Source organism: Bos javanicus, chromosome 14 (genome assembly GCF_032452875.1).
Source record: "Bos javanicus breed banteng chromosome 14, ARS-OSU_banteng_1.0, whole genome shotgun sequence".
In the NCBI taxonomy this organism is placed as follows: domain Eukaryota; kingdom Metazoa; phylum Chordata; class Mammalia; order Artiodactyla; family Bovidae; genus Bos; species Bos javanicus.
This window is the reverse complement of record NC_083881.1, coordinates 61,695,658-61,722,163: the sequence shown is the minus strand read 5'-3', so window position 1 is coordinate 61,722,163 and position 26,506 is coordinate 61,695,658. Positions and strand designations below refer to the sequence as shown.

Sequence of the window (26,506 nt, the reverse complement as noted above, 5' to 3'; positions counted from 1 at the left end):
AGGGAAGGAGATTACTTATATCGTTCCATGCATTCCTTAATTGTTTAAACCTACTTTAACAGTACAGGATCTAATTGCCTAAAAAGGTGAGTAGAATGAGGAATGCTAAACAAAAAGCTGTATCCCCAACATGAACTGCAGTTAAAGACAGTAAAAGGGAACAAAAGAAATCAATTTTTAAGGAGGTAAGTTGGTAGTATTTGTAGAGGTGACAAAACTAAATTTAAAAATACGGAAGTACACTAAATGCCAGATAAATCCAAGTCCAGTGTTTAGGACTCAGTTTTCACTGCCATGGCCTGGGGTCCAATCCCTGGGTCAGGGAACTCAGATCCCACAAGCCGCAGAAAGAAAGAAAGAAAAAGTAAACTGATTTTATTATGATCTGGGAAAAGATCATGATTGATTCTGAAGCTGGAGCTACCCTGGAGGTAGAGAGATGACTACACATACCATCCAGAGAATAAATTACCCAATGTTAGATGGCAGACAAAATAATCTTTATTTAAAACATACAACATTCAGATATTATTTGAAATGTCATGAAAATATTACTGTTTTCTATAATCCACATTATTAGAATATACTGACCAAAGACAGGCTGCCACCCTAATGTTCTGACCCAGGAAATGTACAATTGACTAAGACTAGTGACATGAGAGGCTACAGAATAGACTGAATGGTAGGACAAGTGTCATTCTTCCTCACCCCCCAAAAAAGAATTCCGATGACAGAAGAGAGCAGCAGGATTTTGCTGGTGTGAGAGAAGACTTAAACATACCTGTAGAGGTCAAGAGAAAGCTTTTTGGGTATCCTGCTACTGAACATCACTAACCTGGAAACTTCTTCAAATTTGGGGAATATAGGAAATTAGCTCCAACAAAAACAAATTCTTTCCGTAAAGCAATAAACAAAAATTACTGTATCAGTAAGTACAAAACAAAAATGATCTTAAGTAGCAGTAATGATGCTTCATATTTCAGAAATTATTATAAACACTGTATTTTAAGAAATCCAATATGACACACTTACCAGGGTATGTTCATAAACATAGTTATCAATAACATTTCCAAGGTTTGTTCCTTCATCCAACAGGCCAACGGAGTAGTTTGCATCGTCAATAAATCCTTTCATCTCAGCCGTATTCCACAAAGCCGAAAGTCATAAACCAGGAAAAACAAGAGACGGGCCACCAAGCCTTACGTCTGGGTCCTTAGAATATGCAACAAACTGTCAAAATAGAAGTTATTTCAAAGTCTGTATTATTTCATTAGTTAAACCTAATATATGAGCCGTCAGTTGGAGTGTGCTAATAAGAGGAACCTAATTTAGTGAAGAATCTGCGTAATCACTTACCATTTTCAGAAACCCTAGATCACCAAAATCCTTTCCTTAGTGCCCATTTTAAAGCAAATGTGAATTTATACATAAAAAGACAAGCTTAACATGACAGTTTCTTGGGAAGGTAGCTGAAACATGCAGAATGTTACAAATCAACACCATCACCTTATTTACATAGAGTTGCAGAGCCAGTCTTTTTATTCATCTTGTTTGTGGTTCTCCCATATAACACAAACAACTTTACTCATTTTAAGTAAAGAAAGCTAGCGAAATAAATATCTGCAGCCAAGCAATCAAAATAGTCTGAACTTCAATACACTGCCAGTCACGTAACCAGTGTGATACCAGGTAACTGCAGATAAACGTCTTCTAAGTAAAATTCTAGAGTAGGTGATGTGTAAGCAACAGGAATGGGTAAAAGTGGAGGCTGACTTCAGGAGGACATCTGTAGCTCTGATCTGGATCCCACACCACAAGCTACAACAGAACTAGTTCAATCAAGTTAACAATTAAGTCTCTTTGAGGTAAGCTTATTTGGTGAAAATGTTTCTGGAACATAAGTCAGAAAACCTAGTCCTGGCTTTGTCATTTAATAGCTGTGCAATCCAAGGTCAACTACTTCAAAAAACTGTTGTTAAAAAAAAAAATTACAATCACTTGTTTAAGTACTGACTTGAAAGAGCTAACTGCCAGAAATCCAAGAATGTCACGGCAATTTGAAACCAGGTATAAGTTAGAGACCTATACACACATCATGAACATTTATTTACTAAGAACTCTGATTTTTAAAAAGGCATCATACTGAATCCAACTCTTCCCCAAACAAATAAAGTTTCCCTCTTTCTCCACATCACCTCTGGAGCAGCCCATACCTAAATCTATCTTCTTTGCTGAACTTACTGGTCCTTATCCCCCGGAGAAGGAAATGGCATCCACTCCATAACTCTTGCATGGAGAATTCCATGGATAGAGGAGCCTGGCAGGCTGCAGTTCATGGGGTCGCAGAGAGTCAGACACGACTGAGTGACTGACACACACACACATACAAGGTTACTTTAGGCAAAGATTTCTTTTAACATAAAGTCTATAAACCTAACAAGTTCTCGAGACAGATGCTGTCGTCGCTCCTTGTCTGGGACTGATTTCTGGGTGCCACATTAATTTTAATGGACTTAGACCAGATCCTGGCAACATACACAGCTTTTCCTGCCTCTTTGATTACCCCCTTTCTCTTCCCCTCCCCATGCTCTATGCCAGAGTTCACCTCAAGTGGAGGCCCTTGTCCTAAAAATATACTTCATTTCAATGGTTCTCAAAAGTATCAGCTTTTTGGTTGCACCAAAACAATTCGTCAATAAGCCACAGCATTAGTCATTTTCATGAAATACACACAATATTTTAAAAACAGCAACAGCTGTATTTCCAAGGAGTCAACTATATTCAGTTTACTGAGAAAATCTTAAAATTGTTATACCAGAAATGATTTAAATCTGTGCCCATAAAGTAGACATTTAGGCTTGAGGATACATGTTTATTTTAAGCAATGTAAGACCAATCAGAACATCAATTTTAGGGGGATATTCAACTGCACTAATGCAAACAGAACAATAAAGGTTACACATTAAAAAAGATCACTTATCCTATTAATAATGAAAAATACTTAATCAAGATCTTTAGCCTAGTGTTTCAGCTCATCAGATTCCTAAGGAGTTTCTACTCTCTACGCAGTATTTACCTGGGAACCTTATCAACTATGGACCATCACAGGCAACTGCTACCAAGTAAAGTTCTAGTTTTTAAAGTCAGGACAAGAAGAACCTCAATTTCCTTCAGCTAGAGATGGCTGGATGGCATCACCGACTCAATGGACATGAGTTTGAGTAAACTCAGGGAGTTGGTGATGGACAGGGAGGCCTGGTATGCTGCAGTCCATGGGGTCGCAAAGAGTTGGACACAACTGAATGACTGAACAGGCTAATTTTCCTCCGACATTATGATCCTCAATAGTCACAAAAACATCAGGTCCATTCATCCCAGTCTTATCTGCTGAATGCCCACATTCTTCACAAATTTTTGTAGATTAAGTAAGGTTATGGTTATGTGAGTGAAAGTTGCTTAGTAGTGTCCAACTCTTTGTGACCATCTATACAGTCCATGGGATTTTCAGGCCAGAATACTGGAATGGGTAGCCATTCCCTTCTCCAGGGGATCTTCCCAACCCAGGGATCGAACCAGGGTTCTCCTAAGGACTTTTTCAAACTATTTTCAAACTATATAATCTACAGATTCAGTCAAATCTCACTGCCTGCTAAACTAGCTTAATCTAAAAGCAAACATTTTTTATAGCAGTGTGCCAAAAACTTTGTACAATGTTCTCTTAACCCTCAAAAACCACTATGACAGTATTATTCCATTTTATTGAGGCACAGAAAAATCAGGCTAGCTTGGGAGATGCTGATGACAAAATTACAGGCATATCTTGGAGAAACTGCAGGTTTGGTTCCAGACCATTATAATAAAGTGAGTATATCATTAAAGCAAGTCACATAAATGTTTTGGTTTCCCCATTCATATAGAAGTTCCGTTTATACTATTCTATAGTCTATCAAGTGTGCAAAAAAAAAAAAACCAAAACCAACAAACCCCACCAAAACCCCAATGTACATACCTTAACTAAAAAATAATGCTCTTGGAAAAATGGCACCAACAGATTGCCAAAAACAAGGTTGCCACAAACCTTTAATGTATAAAAAATGCAACCTTTGCCAAGTGTAATAAATCCAACACAACTCTCAGGCTCTTTGATAGAGACAATGACATCCCCAAATCAATTAACCATTTCTCAGACATATGAACTCCCACAGTTGTTAATAAACTCTACACTATATTCATATATGGTACCAAAACAGCCTATCATGCCTTCTTACAGTCTTCACACCTTTCTTAAGACTAGTTCCTACATAACAACCTTGTTCCTTCTATATCACTTGCCTAAATTCAGGTAAACCCTAAACTTTTTCCTTTTTTTAATCTTATCAAGAGTTTACATGCAATAATGTACAACCTCATTCTGACGAATGTATATACCAGTATAATCACCACTATCATAAAGATAAATTTCTTCATGTCCTTTTGTCCACCTCAGGCAAACATCTGCTATCATTACAGACTCTTGTAGAAGTGCAATAATTTCAAATATAAATAGTAAAGGTCAAACTAAAACAGCTGACAAATAAATGTACTATTAATACAAATAAAAATATGTTAAAGTACTCCTTGCTCTAAAGGAAAGACTTAAGAGTGCATGTAGAGTGGCTGTATTCCCATCACTGAAATAGAACTCTCACTTCTGAAGTAACCATAGGGTTAGTTTACCAATCCCAATCTGACTCACAAAAGGACTGTGACAAAAAAATACAATTTGCCACATTGGCAGGACTGACAAAAAGGATTTGGGGACTAACACACTTGAGACCACTAAAACAGGTGTTAACATAGTATTTTTTACTTCCTTAATTATACTGAGCGCTGCAGTAACAGTTGATTAAAACCAATCTAATAACATCTATCCTTAAAAGATGGTACATGTGGAGCTCCATCTTGGTTTATCTTCTCAGATGCTCCCTAGGAAGGTCTTGAGATTCCTGGCGCATGGTAGGTGCTGACAAACAGATGGACCAAGGACAACTGATTCTAAGAATGGGAGTTTTGAAACTTAAAGTTTGTGGTGGCAACAGCAAGGAATGCCCTATAGTGTGTTGGAAAAAAAGGTCCATCTTTCACATCTTAAAAGGAGCCAAAACCTTGATATACACAAGTGACCCACATGTAAAAGCAAAAGTCAGTTAAAAACTAAAAGCTATGTCCGGAAAAAACTGTTTACTCAAAAGAATCCACCAAACACAAAAACCTTCAGGAAAGCTAGTTTCTAACAAATTTTAAGCCAACAAACCCTGTGCTCAAAAGAAACATTCACTTGGAAGCCCAGTATTTCCAACAACTGAAAAGGCTTAAGTAGGTGGATAAGCGTAGGCTGATCTTGCTTGAGTCTTTCCTACGCCCAATCTCACTGAAGCAGTCCTAAAAAGCAGTTCATAATCATACCCTCAGAAGTCTACGCTTGCAATTTTCTTCACATGTAAGCAGAAATAGTTTAAAGTTCACTGCTGCAAAAAGGCTTATGTGCTACATTTCTGCTTTACAAGACACTGAAGTAAAGAAATATTTGACTGAAATATTTTCAAGAGGCATATAGTTACTTGGTGATAACATTAAACCAAAAATCTGACACAGCATGTTCTAGGGAGTTAGAATGAAAATAAGTGTGTATGTGCTGGGGGTGAGCAGAGTTTACTCTATGCCAGATCGGCCAAGTTAATCTACAAAACAGGGAATTTATAGGAATCTCTCTGTTAAGAGTGCAGACTTAAGGACTTTCCTGAGGACCCAGTGGTTAGGACTCTATGTTTCCACTGCAGGGGGCCTCGGTTTGATCCTGCAAGCCAGGTGCAAGGTCCAAAAAAAAAAAAAAAAAAAGCAGCAGACTCAAACCCAAGTGATACCAAACTCCTTCACCTTGATCCAACACAACTTACTGTGCCATTTTTTAAAATGCTGTATAAATCAGAAATAGAACTGATTTACTCGTTTTAGCATGTTATAGACCACTATATACTACAGCCTAGTGTTGCTGGACATTGATTTATTTTCACATTAAACGTTAGGAAATCTACTCTATTTAAATCTTAGGTTCTCCTTAAAATGCTTTGTAACTTAATAGCAAATCCATTTTTAATAGACGCTCCCAAATTTATTATTATCAACAGACTCTAGAACGTGCTCTCTACTCACAACAGCCTTTAGGCTATTTTGACAAACAAGCATCTTAATATATGGTGAAAGAAAGCTCAGCTTATTTTACACCCATACAACTGCTGCAATCACAATACTACATTTATAATAAGTAATTTCCTCTTGGACATCATAGCTGGGAAGAAAAAAGTGTTTAACAGTCCTTATTTACACCTTTATATTGGTGTTTTTTGATAATACATTTTTTAGGAAGAGCTGCCAAGGAAAGAAAAGGCTCCCAAGAACCACACTGCTCCCTAGAGCCTTCATGACTCCTCATGTCATGGAGCGGGAAACTCCAACAGGAGTGGCTGCAGCAGCTGGGCACCTGCTTTGTTACACACCTGCTACAAAGGCTTCTACAGTTGATTGTACTTCAGAAGAAACTGATACATCTCTCAAATAATCACAAGATAATTCTGGCAGCAACAGCCCACTTGACACCAAGCTGGATGAATATGAGTCTCGGATTTCTGAAGTGAAGACCTCCCTGGAAGTAGAACAGGGAGAGCTGAAAAGTTGAGAGTACTGTTTCAGAGACATCTAAGCAGGAAACCCAACCTTAACACATCACCAGTTTTCTAAAAGGAGTTTTACTCATTAAAAATGAGAATGTAAGATATTTTGAAATTTATACTACTACTATTACCCTGGAGAAGCCTAAGGCTATTTCTACCTTTTTAATTATTTTTTGCATAGGCATTTGATGACTTAGCACTCAGCTCACAGCTTTAATACTAGACACAATGCAGGACTTCCCTGGTGGTCCACTGGTTGAGACTCCACACTTTCACTGCAGGGAGTGTAGGTTCCAACCCTAGTTAGGAAACTAAGATCTCTCTTGCAAAAAAAAAAAAAAAAAAAAAGCTGTCAAAAATCACCTTTGCCTTCTACATCCCACAAAAAAATGTTACTTATCACACAGCATACCTTTAGAAATAACTGGTCACAAGAGCAGAAGGATGACATTGGCACTAAAAACATGAGATCTGGAGCAGGCCTCCAGGAAGGAGCTCCAGGAAGCCACACACCAGAACTGGTAGGTGAGATGTGCCAATAAATCTGTGTGATCATAAGCCCATATAAAAATTTTCCATGCTGGATCAAAAATAAGTGATGGATTTAAAAAAAAAGTGATGGATAGTAACAGCCTATTTTGAGTACTTAGGATATCAAGACAGGGGTTGCTTTCACTGACAGTTAAAGAGGAAAGCCAATAATGACAATAAATACCCTTCAGTTTTTCAGGTGATAAGGATGAAAAAAACTTTAGAGTAAGAACACTAAGGTGACTGCTGAAGAATTACTTAAAAAAAAAAAAACAAAACCCAGAAGACAAGAACAAGAATGAACAGGAGGTAGATAAAGGGGGAGGTGACACACAAATCCTAAAGGAAATTAGCCCAACAGGCTAAGTTTGAAATGCTCAGGTAAAGGCTGCTCAATGCAAAATGCTTCCCATTAAATTCTATAATACATCTTAATGAGAAAAGAATTTCACAGCAATATACTATTGCAAGTGATTGACAAGATTAGGCTCCCTTAATAAAAAAAAGTGTCTTCACTATTTGATGTGAAGACTAAATTTTTTTCTAGAGCAAGTGTGTACCTGCATGGAAGTAAACTATGTAAATCCTTACGATAATTAAAATGTAGTAACACTGCAAATAACTATTGTAATGCAACATGAACAGCACCAAATACATAATCATTTTAATTCCGAGCTTTCTAGTTTTCCTGCTGCAGCACGGGGAAATTCCCTTTAAACAAATGCACTGAACTACTGTTTTGAATACCCAAGGGCAGATCTCACTGCCACCTCACCCAGAGGAAAACTTATTTTTATTACACAAAGCACATGTACATCACAATTACTGCACTACACACCAGGCAGAGGACTGAATACCTTAGAAGCCCCTGTACATCATTACTGGGTAGTTGTGGTTGTATCCCCTCATCTCCTATAGAATAAACATGTTCAGACTTTTCTAATCATCATTCCCCTGTTATTTAATCTTTTTATTCCCCTATATGCCCATAAAACATTGGCTTTATTGGTTTTGAACCATGAATGGAATCACTGTTTTCCTACTATAACTTCTTTTGCTCAACTTGAAGTTTCAATTCCTTCACACAGACAGACAGGACTGGAGTCTGTTAATTTTCACTGCTGTGCACTATTCTTTATAGATGTACAACAGGACCTATGGGCTATATTGTTTATAAACACCATACGTAAAGTAGCTCAGTTGGGTCTGACTCTCTGCGACTCCACGGACTGTAGCCTACCAGGCCCCTCCGTCCACAGGATTTTCCAGGCAAGAATACTGGAGTGGGTTGCCATTTCCTTCTCCAGGAGATCTTCCCGTCCCAGGGATTAAAGCCGGGTGTCCCGCATTGTAGGCAGACGCTTTACCAGGGAAGCCCTAAACACCATATAATCTCTTGCTATTATTTATGTACCCAAGAGGAGCATTACTCAAATTACAGTCCATAGGACTTCTCTGGTGATCCAGCGGTTAAGAGTCTGTGCTCCCAATGCAGAGCATCCAAGTTCAATCCACGGTCAGGGAACTAGACACATGCTGCAACTGGCACAACTAAGACTCGGCACAACAAAATAAATATTAAAAAAAAAAAAAAATGTTACCTGCAAACTAGCTGGTCCACAAATTAACAGCCAAGTAGTGTGCCACCTGACATTCTGCAACAAGAGTCTATGTTACCGACTGGGAGTTTAGGGAGCATCAGTCTAGGTGCTGCAGTCTAGGGCCACGTACCTGGGAGTGAAACTGCTAGTCTGTTACAGAAAAACTGTTTTTAAGCCTTTTGTTCATTTTCCTATTTGTGTGTGGGGTGGGGGTGGGGGGATGTCTTTTTCTTTTCTTCGCTTTTTCTTACTGACCTATAGGAGCTCTTCCAGAACTTAGGATAGCAAATCTCACTTTGAGTTTTAGTTTGCTATCAGTAGCCATGTTGAACATACTAGGACATCCCATCCTGCTTTTGGTCATGTCAAATATCACATGGCAATCATACTGAACCCAGATGATTTGCTAAGATATACTAATTTAGCAGCTCTTTACAAACTGGGCACTGAAGGATCTTTGTAATAAAAAACAAGAGATAGGGAATTTCCTGGCAGTGCAGTGTTTAAGACTGTTTCTACTGCAGAGGCCATGGGTTCGATCCTTGGTTAGGGAACAAAGGTCTCGCAAGAAAAGTGTAGCCAAACAATAACCCATAGTCATATATTTAATGTAAGCCTAATATTAATTTCAGTCTGATGAGCACATGAAGGCAGCAGGGAGCTTGATTTTAAGAACATGCTAGGCAATGCAAGAATTCTTCAACAAGAATATGAGACTGAAAAGCCTCTACAGTTGAGGAATAGCTTTTTACTAGACAAATCTAAGGAGAAAGATGAGAGTGTGTAATTCCTATGATTCTTACTAATAGATATTTTAAGATTAATACAACTAATACTACTCAATGATGCTGTCCAATAGAATTTTCTGTGATGATCTGTCACCATCCAAAACAATAGCCATTAGTCATATATAGTTCCCAAGCACTCAAATGCATCGAGCATCTGAACAACTGATTTCAATTCACAAGTTTACAAAACTAGACAATAAAGGAAAAAAAGTCAAAACTTCACACCAAGTAAATCCTAGAGAAATGAAATGCATGCTTACATAAGATAATAAAGGTGGGAAAAGTTTAGAGCAGAGCATTCCGGAAGAGTTTATCATCTTGGGTCCTGCTACAAGTCACTCAGATACAGGCATTGAAGACCTTGTGGTGGCTGGGTATGGTTTGGGCAGACTGAACATCATCGGCCTAATCCTTCGCAACTCAGCATGCTGTACAAGTATTTTCTATTCATGCCACAATGTTCTTCACATTATTCACTGGATTAGAAAAAAAGGATGGCCAAATCGCTGTTTCAGTTAGCTTGTGACAAATTGCTTAATTAAGTGTGCACAGATGACCCTGGAATGGAGGTGAAGGACAAAAGGATCTGTGTTTTCTAGTAGGTGAGAGCATTTCACTTGCAACAGCTCCTTATGCTGGTCTGAACAATTGGCCAGCCTAAAAGCAGCCTACAATTTACCTAGATTTTATAGTTTATAAGACACAGTTTACAGTAACAATATCTTATTTACTCCTAATCAGAAGAATTAAGTATCTCAAAATGCTTTTTTTCAGGGCAAAGAACCCCGAACTCAAAAACTCTGAAATTAAGACTAAAGAGAATGTAATGGAATACACAGATTGGTAGTGACTTTAATTTTCTCAGCTCAACTATCTTCTGTAATAAATGCAAGAACCTTTTATTCCCTTTTAAGAATGGTCTACACTGCCTGCTGCTCTATTTGGCCCTCCCAGGAAAGTCTAAATTTGCCTAAAGAAAGAGTACCATGTCCCCCAAACCCTGTTTTATCCAGTAACAGGCTATTATTCCCACTGGGCTTATACAGAATGCTTTTTTGGGGGCACTACTTTACACAGGCAATAAGATACCACTGAATACTGCTGTTTGCATGCCAAGGGGATACACTTACTTTAAAAACTAGTCCCTAAACTAGTGTGTTTCAATGATAGCTTTATTCATCACTGTGATTGTTGATGACTATCAACAATCATTAATAAAGATTCTGAATTGACTTGCATCACAGAATCTTTAAATTACCCTATCTATTCTCCATAAAGAGCCAAAAACCTGCCCTTCCTACTGACAACAGTAAAACACAAAGGAACAGCTCTACACAGTAAATTCATAAAGAGCATTTTATGTCCCTACTTAAAATAACTTCAATTTAGGTAAGGCAGCCCCTTTTAAAGCATGGAGATATTAACAAACAGAAAGCTCCATCTAGATAAGTCAATTAATCAAATCCCTTTTCCATTCTTATCAACAGGAACAAAACATTAAAAGGAATATACTAATAATTTATCTGACTTCGTCATTAGATCTGCTAATAGAAGCTGCTGGTTAGGAGAATTTGGTTTTCTGAAATAGTCTTTAGAATTTTTGCACTGGGCTAATCTATTAATCATAATCAGAGCTCTAGTTAAAATAACTTGAAAAATCTAGCCCACTGAAAAACTACTGCAGCATAGAGTCTAAGAAATTTAAAAGGCACCCCACAAAGTTTTTCTACAATTTGAGCCCTTCATTAATCAGAGATATTAGTTAAGCATTAAGATATCTTTACAGTGCTCACACATACCACCACACACTATTCAAAAAAACACTTTACTATGTAAGCAATTTATAAAGTTTCTAGATACTTAATTACTATCTAAAAATTCAGATGACTACCTGATTTGAAAACCTAACTCTAAAAGTCAATCCTAGAGCTTAGACCACCTGCAAAGAAATCCTATTGGAATATTGGGAGTATGTGCTGCTGCTGCTAAGTTGCTTCAGTCGTGTCCGACTCTGCGACCCCATATACGGCAGCCCACCAGGCTCCTCTGTCCCTGGGATTCTCCAGGCAAGAACACTGGAGTGGGTTGCCATTTCCTTCTCCAAGGGATGAAAGTGAAGTGAAAGTGAAGTTGCTCAGTCGTGTCCGACTCTTCGAGACCCCATGGACTGTAGCCTACCAGGCTCCTCCGTCCATGGGATTTTCCAGGCAAGAGTACTGGAGTGGGGTGCCATTTCCTTCTCCGATTGGGAGTAAAATGCAGTTCAAATAGAGCTTATTTAACTATACACTTTGCAGTGCTATGTGCCAACTGTTTTCCACAAAGGCCAGTGTGTTAAGTCTTTTGAATGACTTAAAAATTTTCAAATAATATTGTTGCTCCACAGGAGACATCTCAGGATTTCAATGTCTAGCACCTCAAAACTGCTATTGATATCTAAGGACATTTCTGGAATGTAAAATTTCTCTTGCCATCTTTACTAATTCTAGTCAAGAAACCTTTGGGGATAGACAGCTTTCTGACTTCAAAATTTCTCAGATTTTAGAATAGCAATTTAATCTATATACTTTTAATATATTATTTAACAGTCTCCATAAGGTTACGAGTCAACATGCTTATCAGAATACTTCTGCAGCAAAATTCAGGAATATTAGCACTAAATGGGATAAGTCAAAATAAAAATAGCTTCAAATTCAGCTCAGATTCAGGTCAACTTTTTGTTCCCAAATCAGGTTAGGTCATATCAAGGAAGCTATAAATTTTTTTTTTTAACCTTTTGATTTTAGAATTGTATGATTAAGAGATTGTGGCTGTAGCAAAGTACTATGAGTTAAAAGTTTCACTTAATATATACTGTACCTGGGCAGAATGAATAAGCCAGTCACTCTGGCTGCCAGAACCTGCAGAATGAATACTGTTAGCATTTTCTATCTGTGCCTATAACCACAACACCTCCACATATAAAAAAGCAGGAAATTATAACTTTATGAATTCTACAGTATTAATTACCCTACAGACTTTTCCTTAAGCTGAATCATTTATCAATGTATGAGCTCAATGATATTGGTTTTTCAAGTCTAAGAGGAAATACCACTAGAAATATGACATATAATGCAAAGTTAAGTTTTCATTAAGAGAGACTTGAAATAAAAGAAGTCATCCTTTAATACGGTCTTGCTTAAAACAAGAAATTTGCTATGAAATTTCCACTTTAGAATCTACTTCTGACTATGGAATCAAGTATATCCCACCCAAAAAAGTTTTAAATCTTCAAGCCAACTTAGGAGAAAATATCAGATATGCTGGAAGTGGAATAGATGACTAATAAAATGTAAGAACTAACTGGCTTGGCACTGAATTGGTGACAACTATACTTTTTAATATGCATACAAGCCACCTGGTTAAAATGCATATTTCTGATTCAGGTCTGGGTGGAATCCAGTGTCTGCAGTTCTATTCTAGGTTATGCTAATGTTCCAAAGACGAGACTGCATTAACAAAGCATGATTAAAATACTCAAAGAAAGAGAAATCAACCTATTTAGGGTTAAAGGAACTGTTCTAGTTTGATTTTCTCAGCTGTGATTTAAAAAATAAGCAATTTGCTCAAATTCACACAGCTAGAAGACCAGTATGGGAAACCCCCCAATCTGGATTTTAAATCAGTAGAACTTTTCAGAAATCATTTTTCTCTCTGTATAAGACTTAAAAAAAAAAATCTAAAATTGTAATTTGAGGTTAACAGTAAATGTGTTGAAAAGGTGTCCTTTAACATACTCTATCCAATTAGATCTCTTTCTTGAAATTTTCTTGTGTTACTCCCTCCAGGTTCTCTAGCCCATTTAAAAACACCCAAATCTCAACACCTAAACCCAAATTTCAACAGCTAAAAAAATCTACAAATAATAAAACAATTTTAATTAATGACCCACACAAATTTAGCAGCACACATTCAAACACTTTACTATGAAACTGCATTCTGCACCAAGGTTTAATTCAAAGTTAAATCCACACACAGAAAATCAAGTAAGCAAAGTCAAAAACTATTCTTAAAAATCTCTTGGTAAGGCAATATGCTGGGAGCTAAGCATGCATCATCACCTCTCAGTAAGACCTTTGAAAACAACCAGTTTTTCCACCAGATGAGTAGCATACAGTCATTTTGTGAAAAAGAATATCAACTCTAGAAATCACATTGTATCTGGCAAGAAGCTCATAACCAGAAAACAAGAATTAAGATTCATCTCTTAAATGCAATGCTTTAGGCCAGTGCTCTGGTGAGTAGAATGGAGAGTAGAATCTTTTACTATATTTAAAAATAAACTTTCTTTTCTGACTTAAGCCCAAATACTTGAATCTACCAAATTAAATGGTTGAATGGTGTGATAAGTTACCACCCACATTTAATTAAAAAAATAAAAAACCATCTCTCCAACTTATATTAAAATCTGGACTAATAAGATTTAATTGCAATTTAGCCTGCAGTATATACTTAAATATAGTAATAATGTGCACAACTGAATCAACTATATGGGTAAGTAGGGAAGTTCCTTGGTAGCCTAGTGGTTATGATTCCAGGCTTTCTCACTGGCGTGGCCTGGGTTCAACCCCTTGTCAGGGGAACTGATATGGCGCAAGCTGCAATGTATGGCCCAAAAATAGTTGGGGAGGGAGTAAGTGGTAAACACAATTTAGAGTTCTGAAAAGACTGAACAACAACTCTCCTTTACTTCTATAAGACCCTCCCTCACCCTCTGCACAGATGTGAAAATACTTACATGGACAAGTTAGGAGATGGAACCCCCCTATCATCAGCTAGGTTCCCAAGGTGGCTCAGCGTTGAAGTCGAACTGTTCTCTATACAGCACTTCTCCTAGGCCCTCTGGGTAGTTGTATACTTGGTCAGAAAGTTCGCCCTAAAGAAAATAAAAATATATAAGTCATATGTTAAAAAATGCTAGGTTGTGCTTCAAGAAGGTTAAGTTGATGTAAAGATTAAGTTCAGGAAGAAGTTTCAGTTTGAAGTGTTTCATTAAAGCACATTACACAAAATGAGGTTTTCAAAGGGTTTATCATAGTATCAAATGCTGTTTTTATACAGTAAGCATTTCCAAGCTGCAGGAATACAAAACTGAATTTGAGACCATGGTCACCTTACAAGTTGCTCTATCTACCTCACTCAGTTTTCAGGCTTCACCCAATTTCAGTTTTGCTTTTCCTTACTCCAAAACCCATATTTGTAAGTGGCCTAAAATTTTTAAATGTACAAGTGCTCTCACTAACCTAACATGTATGCAAGATTTTATGTGTATCTAATAATCTGAAACTAACCAGAACCTTTCCTTTACAAATTCCAAGTTTTTCTTTGCTTAAGTATAAAATCCTACTACATATTAAAAAGAAAAACATTTTTTGTGACTTAGCTAATATACTATGTGTACCTGTGAAATAACTTTTGAGACCTGCCTTACATATCTGACAAGTAACAGATGTTTACCTCCTTCTCATTCCTAACCTTCTACATCTAAGTCACTCTACTATCACTAGGAACAACATATGAATGTAAACATGCTTGGCCCTCTACAAAATGATAATTAAGTTTTAGAAATGGTTTTTACCTATTAAGATTTGACTGAACAGACTTACCACTTCTAACCTAAACAACTAAACCTACACTTCTACTTGTACTTCAGTCATTGCTATTTTAAAGTAATATAACCTGACAGTATTTCTAGAAGATAGGGAGTAAGAATGAAACCAGAAAAATGATGAAACGTAGGAATCATAAGAATCCAAGATTCCAGAAGCACTCTAGACACATCTTCAGCATATCTCATATCTTAACCAGGATAGAGGCACCCTTAGGGGAAGTAAAATGTTCTTCCAATCTACTAGGGGTATCCTGATCACATACTCAATGACACTTACAGATAATTAGAAAAGAATCCTATCAACATGTGACAGTGATTATTAACATCACATTAGATTCCAACTAAATACTCCAAAACAAAGGTTCCAATTCTCCCCAAACCAACGTAATTTAAGTAAATTAAAAGCCATAGCCACTGGAGACAGAGTTTATTCTCAACTATTCTTTGGAACAGGATCATTATCCTAGGTGAGATATTCCCTCCCCCTATATATCAGTAGCTATTCTGTTGCTCAGCACAACTGAAGAGCAGTGCTGTGAAATGTTAATGACATTAAACTTCAGAAATTCATGAATGTTCTTCAGTAGTATCTCTAAAACATTTCCATCTAACAGAAAAGACACTAGTAGGAAATGAAGGCTCTGAATTTCCAAAGGCACATTTTAATATAAATAAAGGGGGCACAGGGTCATTTATTTACAGGATAAACAGAATGCTCATTGGTACAGTCAAGATTAACCAACCATAAGAGGAGGTTAAATAAAAATATGAGTGGGGGCGTGGAGAAGACACAGGGAACGCTAAATTTTTCTCATTTAGAGTGGTGTTTATATCAGTTGGATCATGTACAACACTGCAATCAAATCTCTTAGCTGATTGAAGAGAATGTCCCTTGCTACACTATCTTGGCAAATAGCACAGAAAGAACTAGAGTTAACTGAGTCAGCAGGTGACCAATAAAAAGCACTAAAAACCTCCCATCACTTTGACAGTAACTACCCAGAAACTTAGTATCCCCAGTTATCAGTATGTCTCACCTTACACTGCCTTTATCAATGACTTTGGTATTCTTTCCAAAACTCCAAAACCCCAGACTAATCATGAGAAAAATTATCAAACAAATTCAAATGGGGGACATTTTATTGGATATTTGGCTGGTACTTCTCTAGACTGTCAAAAGACATGACAACTAAATGCAATGTGGCACCTGAGATTGGCCTCTACACAGAAAGGACACTAAAAACTGGTGAAATCCTAAGAAAATCTCGAGTTTAGGTGGTAGGCATCTGGTCCCGTCACTTCATGGCAAATAGATGGGGAAACAGTGGAAACAGCGTCAGACTTTATTTTGGGGGGCTCCAAAATCACTGCAGATGGTGACTGCAGCCATGAAATCAAAAGACGCTTACTCCTTGGAAGGAAAGTTATGACCAACCTAGACAGCATATTAAAAAGCAGAGACATTACTTTGCCAACAAAGGTCCGTCTAATTAAGGCTATGGTTTTTCCAGTGGTCTTATTGTATGGATGTGAGAGTTGGACTATAAATAAAGCTGAGCACCAAAGAATTGATGCTTTTGAACTGTGGTGTTGGAGAAGACTCTTGGGAGTCCCTTGGACTGCAAGGAGATCCAACCAGTCCATCCTAAAGGAGATCAGTTCTGAGTGTTCACTGGAAGGACTGATACTGAAACTCCAATACTTTGGCCACATGATGTGAAGAGCTGACTCATTTGAAAAGACCCTGATGCTGGCAAAGATTGAGGGCAGGAGAAGGGGATGACAGAGGATGAAATGGTTGGATGGCATTACCGACTCAATGGACATGAGTTTGGGTAAACTCCTGGAGTTGGTGATGGACAGGGAGGCCTGGCATGCTGCAGTCCATGAGGTCGCAAAGTGTCGGACAGGACTGGCCGACTGAACTCAACTGAATGTATCAAAGTCAGTTTCTTAATTTTGACAAAGGTACCACCTCTTATAAGGTAAACTAGGTGAGAAGTATGAAGTAATAACTGTATTATCTTTGTAACTTTTCCACAAATCTGTAATTATTCCAAAATAAAGTTGTTTAAAGAAAAAAAAAAAGGCAAGGTATTCATATAATGGACTACTATTCGGCAGTTAAAAGGAACAATTTACTGGTGAGTGCACTATGGATGAATATCAAAAACACTCTGAGTTAAAGAAACCTTTCACACAATATATAGTTTCATTTATATGGAAGTTCTAGAATAAACTTCCATAATAACTAATCTATGGTTAATAAAAAGAACAGTGAATGCCTTTGTGGGTAGTAAGGGATGGAGCTTAAAGGGGCAAAAGAGAAGTTTCTGGGTTTGATGGCACTTTTCTCATCTTTGATAAAGGTTTGTATTACACAGCTGTATTTTTGTCAAAACTCGTCAAAGGGTATATTCAAGACATGTCCATTTTGCTGTTATGTAAAATTTACCCGATTTTTAAGAAATACTTAAACAGTGTTAGACTAATGATATGTGCATACTGAAGTTGGAGGGGTAAAGTGTTCTGGTGTCTCCAACTTACTTTGAAATACACAGAATAAAGATTGATAAATGAATAGAGCAATTACAAGCAAAGCAAAATGTTAATCGTTTACTGAATCCAGGTGAGGGTACAATTCTTTCACTCCTTCTATATGTTTGAAAATGTTTAAGTCAAACCTGAGTGGCAAGAGGGACGGCACTGATTACTCGATTACGGTACCTTTCACTACCACCTATGACCATCAGGAGCCTATATCTTTCCCACTAAACTCTTCAGGGCTTATTTGCCTTCATAACCAGTATCTGCACTCTCCTATATTTGTAAAAGAAATCAACGGGTTGGCAGGGCTCTGCCCTATAGTCATTCGCCGTATTTCTGCCAGGCTCATCTGTAACAACCTTTCCTCATCACATATCGACTCTCTCCCTTGAGCCTTCAGGTTCCCATCCAAGCTGGAGGCTGAAGGGTGGAAACACGACTGGACACAAAATATCTTACTGTGTCCACGATGCAACCACAAAATCCCGTTAAACCTGCTAAAATATCATGGGGCCGTTAACAGTGCGCCCGACCTTTTCAGGCTGCCGAACCAGTAGCTTAGCCTAAGAAACACACGTTTCAGATATACTCTGGGTAAGGCTGTTAAAACACCACCGTTGGTGGAAATTGTTAGCCGCTCAGTCGCGTCCGACTCTTAGCGACCCCAAGGACTGTAGCCCGCCAGGCTCCTCTGTCCATAGGGATTCTCCAGGCAAGAATTCTGGAGTAGGTTGCCATTTCCTTCTCCAGGGGATCTTCCCGACCCAGGGATCGAACCTGGGTTGCCTGCATTGCAAGGCAAATTCTTGACCCGTCTGAAGTACTGACCCAGGGAAGTACTGAAACACCACCGTTAACTGCCAAAATAGTACTTGATAAGCCATCCAAGCCTACTGCTCTCCCTCTCTCGGCCCAGGAATCGTGGCGCGGACGGGAAAACGAAGCCATCGTGACTAATTCTTGGGCTCCAGGAGGCGGCCCGGGGTGAGTGAAGGCGACTCGGCCCAATCGCCAGCGCCGCAGGGGGCGGGGCGGCAGCCCCGAGGCTTCCAGAAGGGGCCAAAGGCCTCTTGCTCGCTACCTGACACCGGGTTTCCCCGCCGCCAGGCCCCTTAGCGGCGTCAACTTTCCTCCGGCAGAGAGGGGAGGGCCGCACTGTCCGCACCCTCAGGCACCCGTCCTCCCCCGGCAGCTGTCACAGGAGGCCGGCGCCGGGCCCGCCCCGCTCCATTCATAACCTAAGGCCGCGGCGGTTGCAGCCAGCCGCGCCGCCAGCCCAGGATCCCGAGACGAAGGCGCGGCGCGGCGCCGCTCAGGGCCGGGCGGCGGCACCAGGGCCCCTCGGGGCTGCAGCCCGGCCCCCTCCCCGGAAACAGCAATGCACCACGGGAGCGGGGTGGGGGCCGCCTGCCGCCGGGAGGCGACGCCGAGCCCCGCGGCGGCGAGACCCCGGAGCGCGCCCCCCAGTCCACACACACACACACGCACACGCCCCCTCGCCCCAACCGCGGCCGCTCCGGGCTCGGCTCGGCGGCCACCCGAGGCGCGCCAGCCGCCCCAGCCCGCCGCGCCGCCGCCGAGCCACCGGCCGCCGCCGCCACACACGCCGCCAGCCGCCATGTTCGAGGTGGCCGGCCGCGGGGACGCTGCAGGGGAATGCCGGCCGGTCGGCGGGGCCCAGCCTGAGGCGGCCGACAGCTCCCCGATGCCGACCCACCCGCCGGCGCCCCGCGCCCCGGCCCCGGCCCAGCCCGCGCCCCTAGGGTCACTACTCACGTGAGATAACGGCCCAAAGAGTCGGGTAAAGCGTCTTCTCTTTTTCGGCGGAATTTTTAAAGAGGGATGTGGTTACCTTGAGCAGAAATACCCAAGGCGGCCTGGGCCATAGGCTGCGGGGACGACGTGGGGGGAAAAGCGCGGCACCGACACCAGCTGTGCAGCAGCGGCGGCGGCGGCCGAGGGAGAGAAATGGAACAACGGCACGGGCAGAGGAAGAAGAAAGGCGAGAGGGCTGGGTGTGGAGAGGATTCGGCCTCGTCACACCGCAGAGCCGGAGAGCGAGAAAGGATGAGAAGAGGCGGAGAAGGCGGAGGAAAAAAAAAAAAGAAAAAAGGAAACACACAGCAACCCAGCAAAGAGCCAGCGAGTGTGGGAAGGCGGCGCCGGCAACGCCAGGCTTTATATCGAGGGGCGGGGCTTGGTGACGTCACAGCCAGCCGCGCGAGCCGGACGGCGCGGGGCCGCGGCGCGGAGAGGAGGGAAGCGGGCGGAAGAGAGAGGGGGCCGGCTCAGGGCGAGCCGAAGGGGGCGGGGCGGGGCGACCCCGCGGTGCAGGTGCCTGTCTCCCCCGCCCCCAGCCCTCGGCCACTTCCCGCCCTCCGCCGCTTCCCCGGCCGGTGGAGGGCCCGCTGCGCGGACGTGGGCGGGCGGGGGAGAAGGGAGGTGACCTGGACAGAGCTCGGCGTCGCCCGCGCCCCCGACGCCCGGGCGCCTGCGCTCACGCCCGAGGCGGGCCGGGGCGCTTTGGGAGCTGGGCCCGGCGGCCGCGGCGCCAAGCGCGGTCCGGGCCCGAAGCTGGCGCGACGCCTGCACTGCCTGGAACCTGCTCTGCCTGGAAGAGGGTGAAAGAGAGGGGCCACCCCCGGAGCTTCCCGCCCCCCTACCTTCTCGAGAGCTCTCCGCTTTGTGCGGCCTCTGTAGGCTACGCCTGGGGACTGCCCTCCCGGGGTGAAGCTTCAGCCCCCGCGGGATGCGGCGCTCCTTTTTTTGGAAGCGAGTTCCTAAGGGCCAAAACGGCTCGGCCCAGTGTTCGGGTGGTTGCAGGGGCTCGTGACCGCGTGGGCATGTCCCCAGTGTTCGCACGTTGCAGTGTGGTGCATTAGGGATTTTTTTTTTTTTTAAGGCGTGTGGCTTTTATGTCTTTCTTTTTAGAAGGGTTGAGGCCGGCCGACCCGGTCCTTATTCATGAAGGACCTGTATTGGAGAGGGCATTACCGACGTTACAAGGGCACAGTACTTCAGTTCCCTGCGTCTCATTGCGCGGTCATTTTCATTTTACAACTCCAGAGCAAACTTTTTTTTACTGGGGAACCTAGGACGACCTACATGGCTTTTAGTTTATTCTCATGTTTTTAAAATGTCTTCGCGCTCCCCATCAGAAACCCTGAGTCCTCCCGTGCTAATGTCTTGCAACTCAGACGCAACGGCACAAATGAAATATATATTGACACACACTCCAAAATCTTTGCGATAAAGACTGAGACTTTTTTCCACTGGCATTTCCCGACCATCTGTTTACTTTGTAGCACTGTGGTTGCTACAAATCAGATATGAAAGAGAGAGCTTCCCTGGGTAAGAAGGTAGCAATGCTGAATATAGGTTCTGAGGTGAAAGTACTAGGTAAAAACTAGAGGCTGTGGACTCTGTTCCTGATTTCATATTTCCATATTTCACTGTGCTGTCTCTTGGTTTTCTCTTTCATTCCTTAAAAATTCTTTTCGTTTCAGAACATTTACAAGCACTGCACTTTACTGGACCCCCTGCTGGAGGGAAGAAGGCTAGAAATGAATACACTTGGAATCTTGATAACAGTCTAGCAGGGGAACTAAGACTACATCAAATAACTAAGTAATTGTTGTAAACAGATAAAATGCTGTGTGGAATCTAGTGAAAGGGGGAAATAACCGCAGCTCAGTGAGAGAAAGGCTACTGGAGAAAGGTAGAGATTTTGAGAGCAGACACTCCAGACATGGGAAATAAGTGACTTTGAGAGCAGATATTCCAGGCAAGGGAACTACTTTAAGAAAAGGCACAGAAATGGGCCAGTTCAAAGAACTGTGAACTAGCTTTCTGGCTCCAACATAGGTACGATTGCAAATGAGATTGAAAAGGAGGGTGAGGTGAAATGTAGGGATCATAGCTTGGATTTCATTTCGGTACCGTTTAATTGGGGACATCATATACTCAAAGATTTTTTTTTAAGATTTCTCTAGTATCAATGGGATTGAAAATAGAAAATTTGGAAGAGAGGAAACCATGAAGGCGACTGTTATATAGTTAAGAGAAGCAGGAAATGTGGAATAGAAGAGAGGAAGGCATAGATGAAGGCATAGAGAGAGAAGGGATAATTTTGAATGTTAAGGGAGAGGAAGTGAAGTGAAGCCGCTCTGTCGTGTCTGACTCTTTGCAACCCCACCAACTGTAGCCTGTCAGATTTCTCCATCCATGGGATTTCCCAGGCAAGAATATTGGAGTGGGTTGCCATTTCCTTCTCCAGGGGATCTTCCCGACCCAGGGATCGAACCTGGGTCTCCAGTACTGCAGGCAGACTCTTTACCATCTGAGCTATAAGGAAATCGAAGTGAGAGGAGAAGTTATCACATGATTTGGGGATATGAAACTAATCAACAGGGAGAATTCTGGAGTCACAAATGGAGAGAGAAATAGAATGTCCCAGTTTGGGGGGGAAGACTATGAGCCTTCTTTGAGCATAGTCCAAGCTGTCGATAGGATATTCATGTAAAAATGGTCCAAAGGCCCCTGAAAACACAGAGATCTGGAGCCCTTTTGGCTGTAAATTTGGGACCCTCTCCTTTAGACATGGTAATTAAGGAAATGTTAAGGTCTAAAGGAACAGGGATCTAAGCACTGGACTTAGAGAAATGACAGAGAGGAGAGAAAGAGGACCAGCCCAAGAGTAGGAGAAGAATCACAGTAGTGTGAGGTCAGGCCATTCATGGAGGGTGTTCCAAGATGGAATGAATGATCGGAATGTCATATTCCTGAAAGGGATTCTTCTGATTTGGGAAAATGGCATGTCATCGGTAAACTCCAAACTCATGTTAAGAAGTTTGGATTCTTAGCCAAAAATGTTTGTCATAAGAGTGAATTGAATTTTAGAAAAGGGGAGAGTGTAAGGGTGAGAAGAAAAGGGACTATATATTTGTGGCAGGGAGAACACTTGGAAAGCTATTATAAGGATCCAGTAGGAGAATGATAAGGGCCTGAAAAGAAGTTATGCATGACCTTTAACTGAATAATTTCAGTGCAGTGAGAGGTACAGACGCATGGCAGAGTTTCGAGTCAAGAGAAACTGAGATGAAGTCAGCGAATGTCCACTCTTTCAACTGGACTAAACCCTACTCCATCATTGTTTATACAGTGAAGCAACTCAACAATTTATTATTCAAACTATGTACTCTCACAATTAGTATTTGTGTATTCAAATCTAAATCATACTAGCTTTGATTGCATACAACAGAGCCTTAAAAACTACTGCAATGAACTAGACAGCATAGTAACTTTAACAGAATGATAGCTGCCTAATGAGAACAGCGTGTTTAATTGTGTTTCGGGTTTGAGGTTTGGGGTTTTTTGCCAAGTCAGGTTACTCATACACAAATCACAGGTAGTGCCAGAGAAAGTATTATTATTAAATAGAGAGCCTTAAGATAAAATAATACCATTCACACTTAGATCATCCTAGTTTATTGATTCAAACTTGTTTGCTTTTGTGCCAATAGATGTAAAAGACTGAATGAATTAGATCGTTGATAAAGACAAGTCACTCAAAAAACAATGGGTAACCCTAAAATTATCAGCCTATAATAGAAACATCTTGTAGTCACATATGTAAATGTGACAAACAGTCCAATGGTAATTGAGCATGAAAATCATAATTTAATTGGAATGTTTGAAAAGAGCTTAATAAGAATTTTTATTGTGATACCATGCAGGGCCCTGAGGAGCACCTGGGCACAGAGCCTTTCTGTGTCCCTCATTTCTTTGATTATGGAAAACAGCGTTCATTTAGCCTCCATAACCTTGCCTTAGTGTGCAGGAGGCAGATTCAAGCTGTTGTTAATTAAGGAAGGGAGGGGAATGCAAGACCAGGGAGAAATAGTCAAGAGTAGCCTTGGGGCAAGGTCTTATTTTCCCATCAATGGATACGAGTGAGTGAGTGAAAGTCGCTGTCCTGTCCGACTCTTCGAAACCTCATGGACTATAGAGTCCATGGAATTCTCCAGGCCAAAATACTGGAGTGGGTAGCCTCCAGGGGATCTCCCAGGGATCAACCCAGGTCTCTCACATTGCAGTTGGATTCTTTACCAGCTGAGCCACAAGAGAAACCCATCAATGGATATACACAGCAATATCTTCAAGCTATTTTGTAGATACTGAAATCCCTTCCGGGAGGGAGAAGTTACCGATATGTAAACCCCAGACCTGTTGGACTTGAAGGTGGATCATGCCGACTCCTAGTTAGCTCACTGCCAGCCCATCAGAAGAATGTCCACAAGCTGATCATGCTCTCTTTGAATAATTACTATAAAAGTTGTCACTATTTTCCCCAAGTTGGGACACCTAGTTTGGAGGGCATGAGCCCGCTGTGTCCCTCTTTGCCTGGCAAAGCAATTACGCTAACTTTTCTGCTTCACCCAAAACTCTGTCTCTGAGGTTTGATTCAGCACCAGTGTACAGAGAAGCTGAGCTTTTGTCACCAACTGCTAAGATACATTCTTAGAGTACACTTTATTTTATAGAAAACCAAAATATATAGGTTTTGAATAGTTGACACATTCACAGTTTTTCAGTTGTCCACCACATCTTTTTGTACACTGATAATCTTCCATGAAAGCAACTTGCTTATCAAGAATCTGGCACTGTGTCTTTTATAGACTAGTAAAAATCCAAAATCACTGCAGATGGTGGCTGCAGCCGTGAAATTAAAAGACACTTGCTCCTGGGAAGAAAAGCTATGACCAACCTAGACAGCATATTAAAAAGCAGAGACATTACTTTGCCAACAAAGGTCCAATACTCAAAGGTATGGTTTTTCCAGTAGTCACATTTAGATGTGAGAGTTGGGCTATAAAGAAAGCTGAGCGCTCAAGAATTGATGCTTTTGAACTGTGGTGTTGGAGACGACTCTTTAAGAGTCCCTTGGACTGCAAGGAGATCCAACCAGTCCATCTTTAAGGAGATCAGTCCTGAGTGTTCATTGGAAGGACTGATGCTGAAGCTGAAACTCCAATACTTTGGCCACCTGATGCAAAGAACTGACTCATTGGAAAAGATCCTGATGCTGGGAAAGATTGAAGGTGGAGGAGAAGAGGACAACAGAGGATGAGATGGTTGGATGGCATCACCGACTCGATGGACATGAGTTTAAGCAAGCTCTGGGAGTTGGTGATGGACAGGGAAGCCTGGTGAGCTGCAGTCCATGGGGTCTCAAAGAGTTGGACACGACTGAGCGACTGAACTGACTGAACTGAACTGAAAAATGAGTAATTAATCATTTACTTGCTTTGTAAATTTCTTTGGGAAGACAGAGTTCAGATTATGTACCATTCTCTCTTCAAATAGAATTGATATATGCTATCCTTTATTTGCTAAGCATCTGTTGTTATAATCTCTTAACCCTTTACCTAGGTTGATTTTCACCTCCAATGAGGACTCACTTAATTTGGAAGGAGACTTTATTGTCATGTTTTTGTTTTCTCACAAAATTTAGGGATCAGGTCAGTAGGGTTTTGTGGCATCCCAAAACAGGCATCCTGCATTCCAGCACTGGTATCTTTGATATCACCCAAGTCTTTGTCCTTTGAGTTTCTCCAGTGGCTCAGAAATAAAGAATTCGCCTGCAGTGCAGAAGCCACAGCTTCTATCCCTGGGTTGGGAGGATCCCCTGGAGGAGGGCATGGCAACCCACCCCAATATTCTTGCTTGGAGAATCCCGTGGACACAGGAGCCTGGCGGCTACAGTTCAGAGAGTTGCAAAGAGTTGGACAAGACTGAAGCGACTTAGCACACACATGCATATCGTTGTCCACAGGATAATTTGAACTATACAGTGGTAAGCATGGCAAGCAAAGGATCATAGAGTCCAGACACAAACCCAGTTTAAGGGAAAGAATTTCTATTTTCATGTCAGTGGCTATGTATGTCATTAGATACAGGTCAGTGTATCTCCCAAGTGATTCTGGGTGGTTTCTAAGATAAGCAAGTCATAAGCTGTACACTAACATCTTTTATTACTTTGAGAAATAACAAACTATTCACCATTAATTTAAGAGGACTGTTTTGAAACCCATAATAAAGGGCAAAGCAGTAATCCAGTTTTACAAATTAAATGAAACACACATGACTAGAATAATCAATGGGCTGACACATGAGTTTGCTCCCTCATATCTTCCTCTAATCTTTGGGAGTTAGGAAATCCTTGGAAAATTAATCTCATTTTCACTTTACTGTCAGGTGTTATCTGATAAGTGTTTTGTTTGTTGGGTAATACATAGCAAGATAGGCTTGTCTCCAAACAACTGCCTGGCAGATACCCTAAACTTTTTGGTACAGGTCATAGAAAATAGGAGCTCTGAAATGTATTTTTGTCCAATTTGATTATGATATGCTCTATTTTTTAAAATAAATAGCCTAGGTGCTGCCACATAAGCACCTAAATGATTGTTAATAGTGGTAACTGCAGGCTACATTTTGTTCCTTTGTCATTTAAAATTTGAACTTTTGCAAGTTCTGTGATAAACATCTATGGCTATTTAAATTCGCTCTACCTAATACTAATGACAAGGAGAAAAACTCATGCCATAAAAACAAAAAAAGATTAGTTGCTTCTTTACTAAAATAGGGAGAAGAAACATAAATGGTTTGATTTCACAAAAA

At 41.0% G+C, this 26,506-nt stretch overlaps 1 protein-coding gene across 3 annotated transcripts in view; it reads right to left on the bottom strand.

The window, feature by feature from the left end:
* The window catches only part of AZIN1 (antizyme inhibitor 1), a 30,684-nt gene extending 10,989 nt beyond the window's left edge, over nt 1-19,695 (bottom strand). For 2 of the 3 annotated variants that reach the window (XM_061439237.1, XM_061439239.1), the window contains exons 1-3: nt 19,604-19,695; nt 14,408-14,545; nt 1,033-1,230 (exon numbers count right to left, since the gene is read on the bottom strand). In XM_061439237.1, the coding sequence (XP_061295221.1) occupies nt 1,033-1,134 (102 nt within the window). In that variant the 5' untranslated portion in view covers nt 1,135-1,230; nt 14,408-14,545; nt 19,604-19,695. Of the gene's footprint in view, nt 1-1,032; nt 1,231-6,536; nt 6,683-14,407; nt 14,546-19,603 lie in introns of all 3 variants that reach the window. The other variant, XM_061439238.1, reaches the window with a different exon arrangement.
* Nucleotides 19,696-26,506: the final 6,811 nt, after the last annotated feature.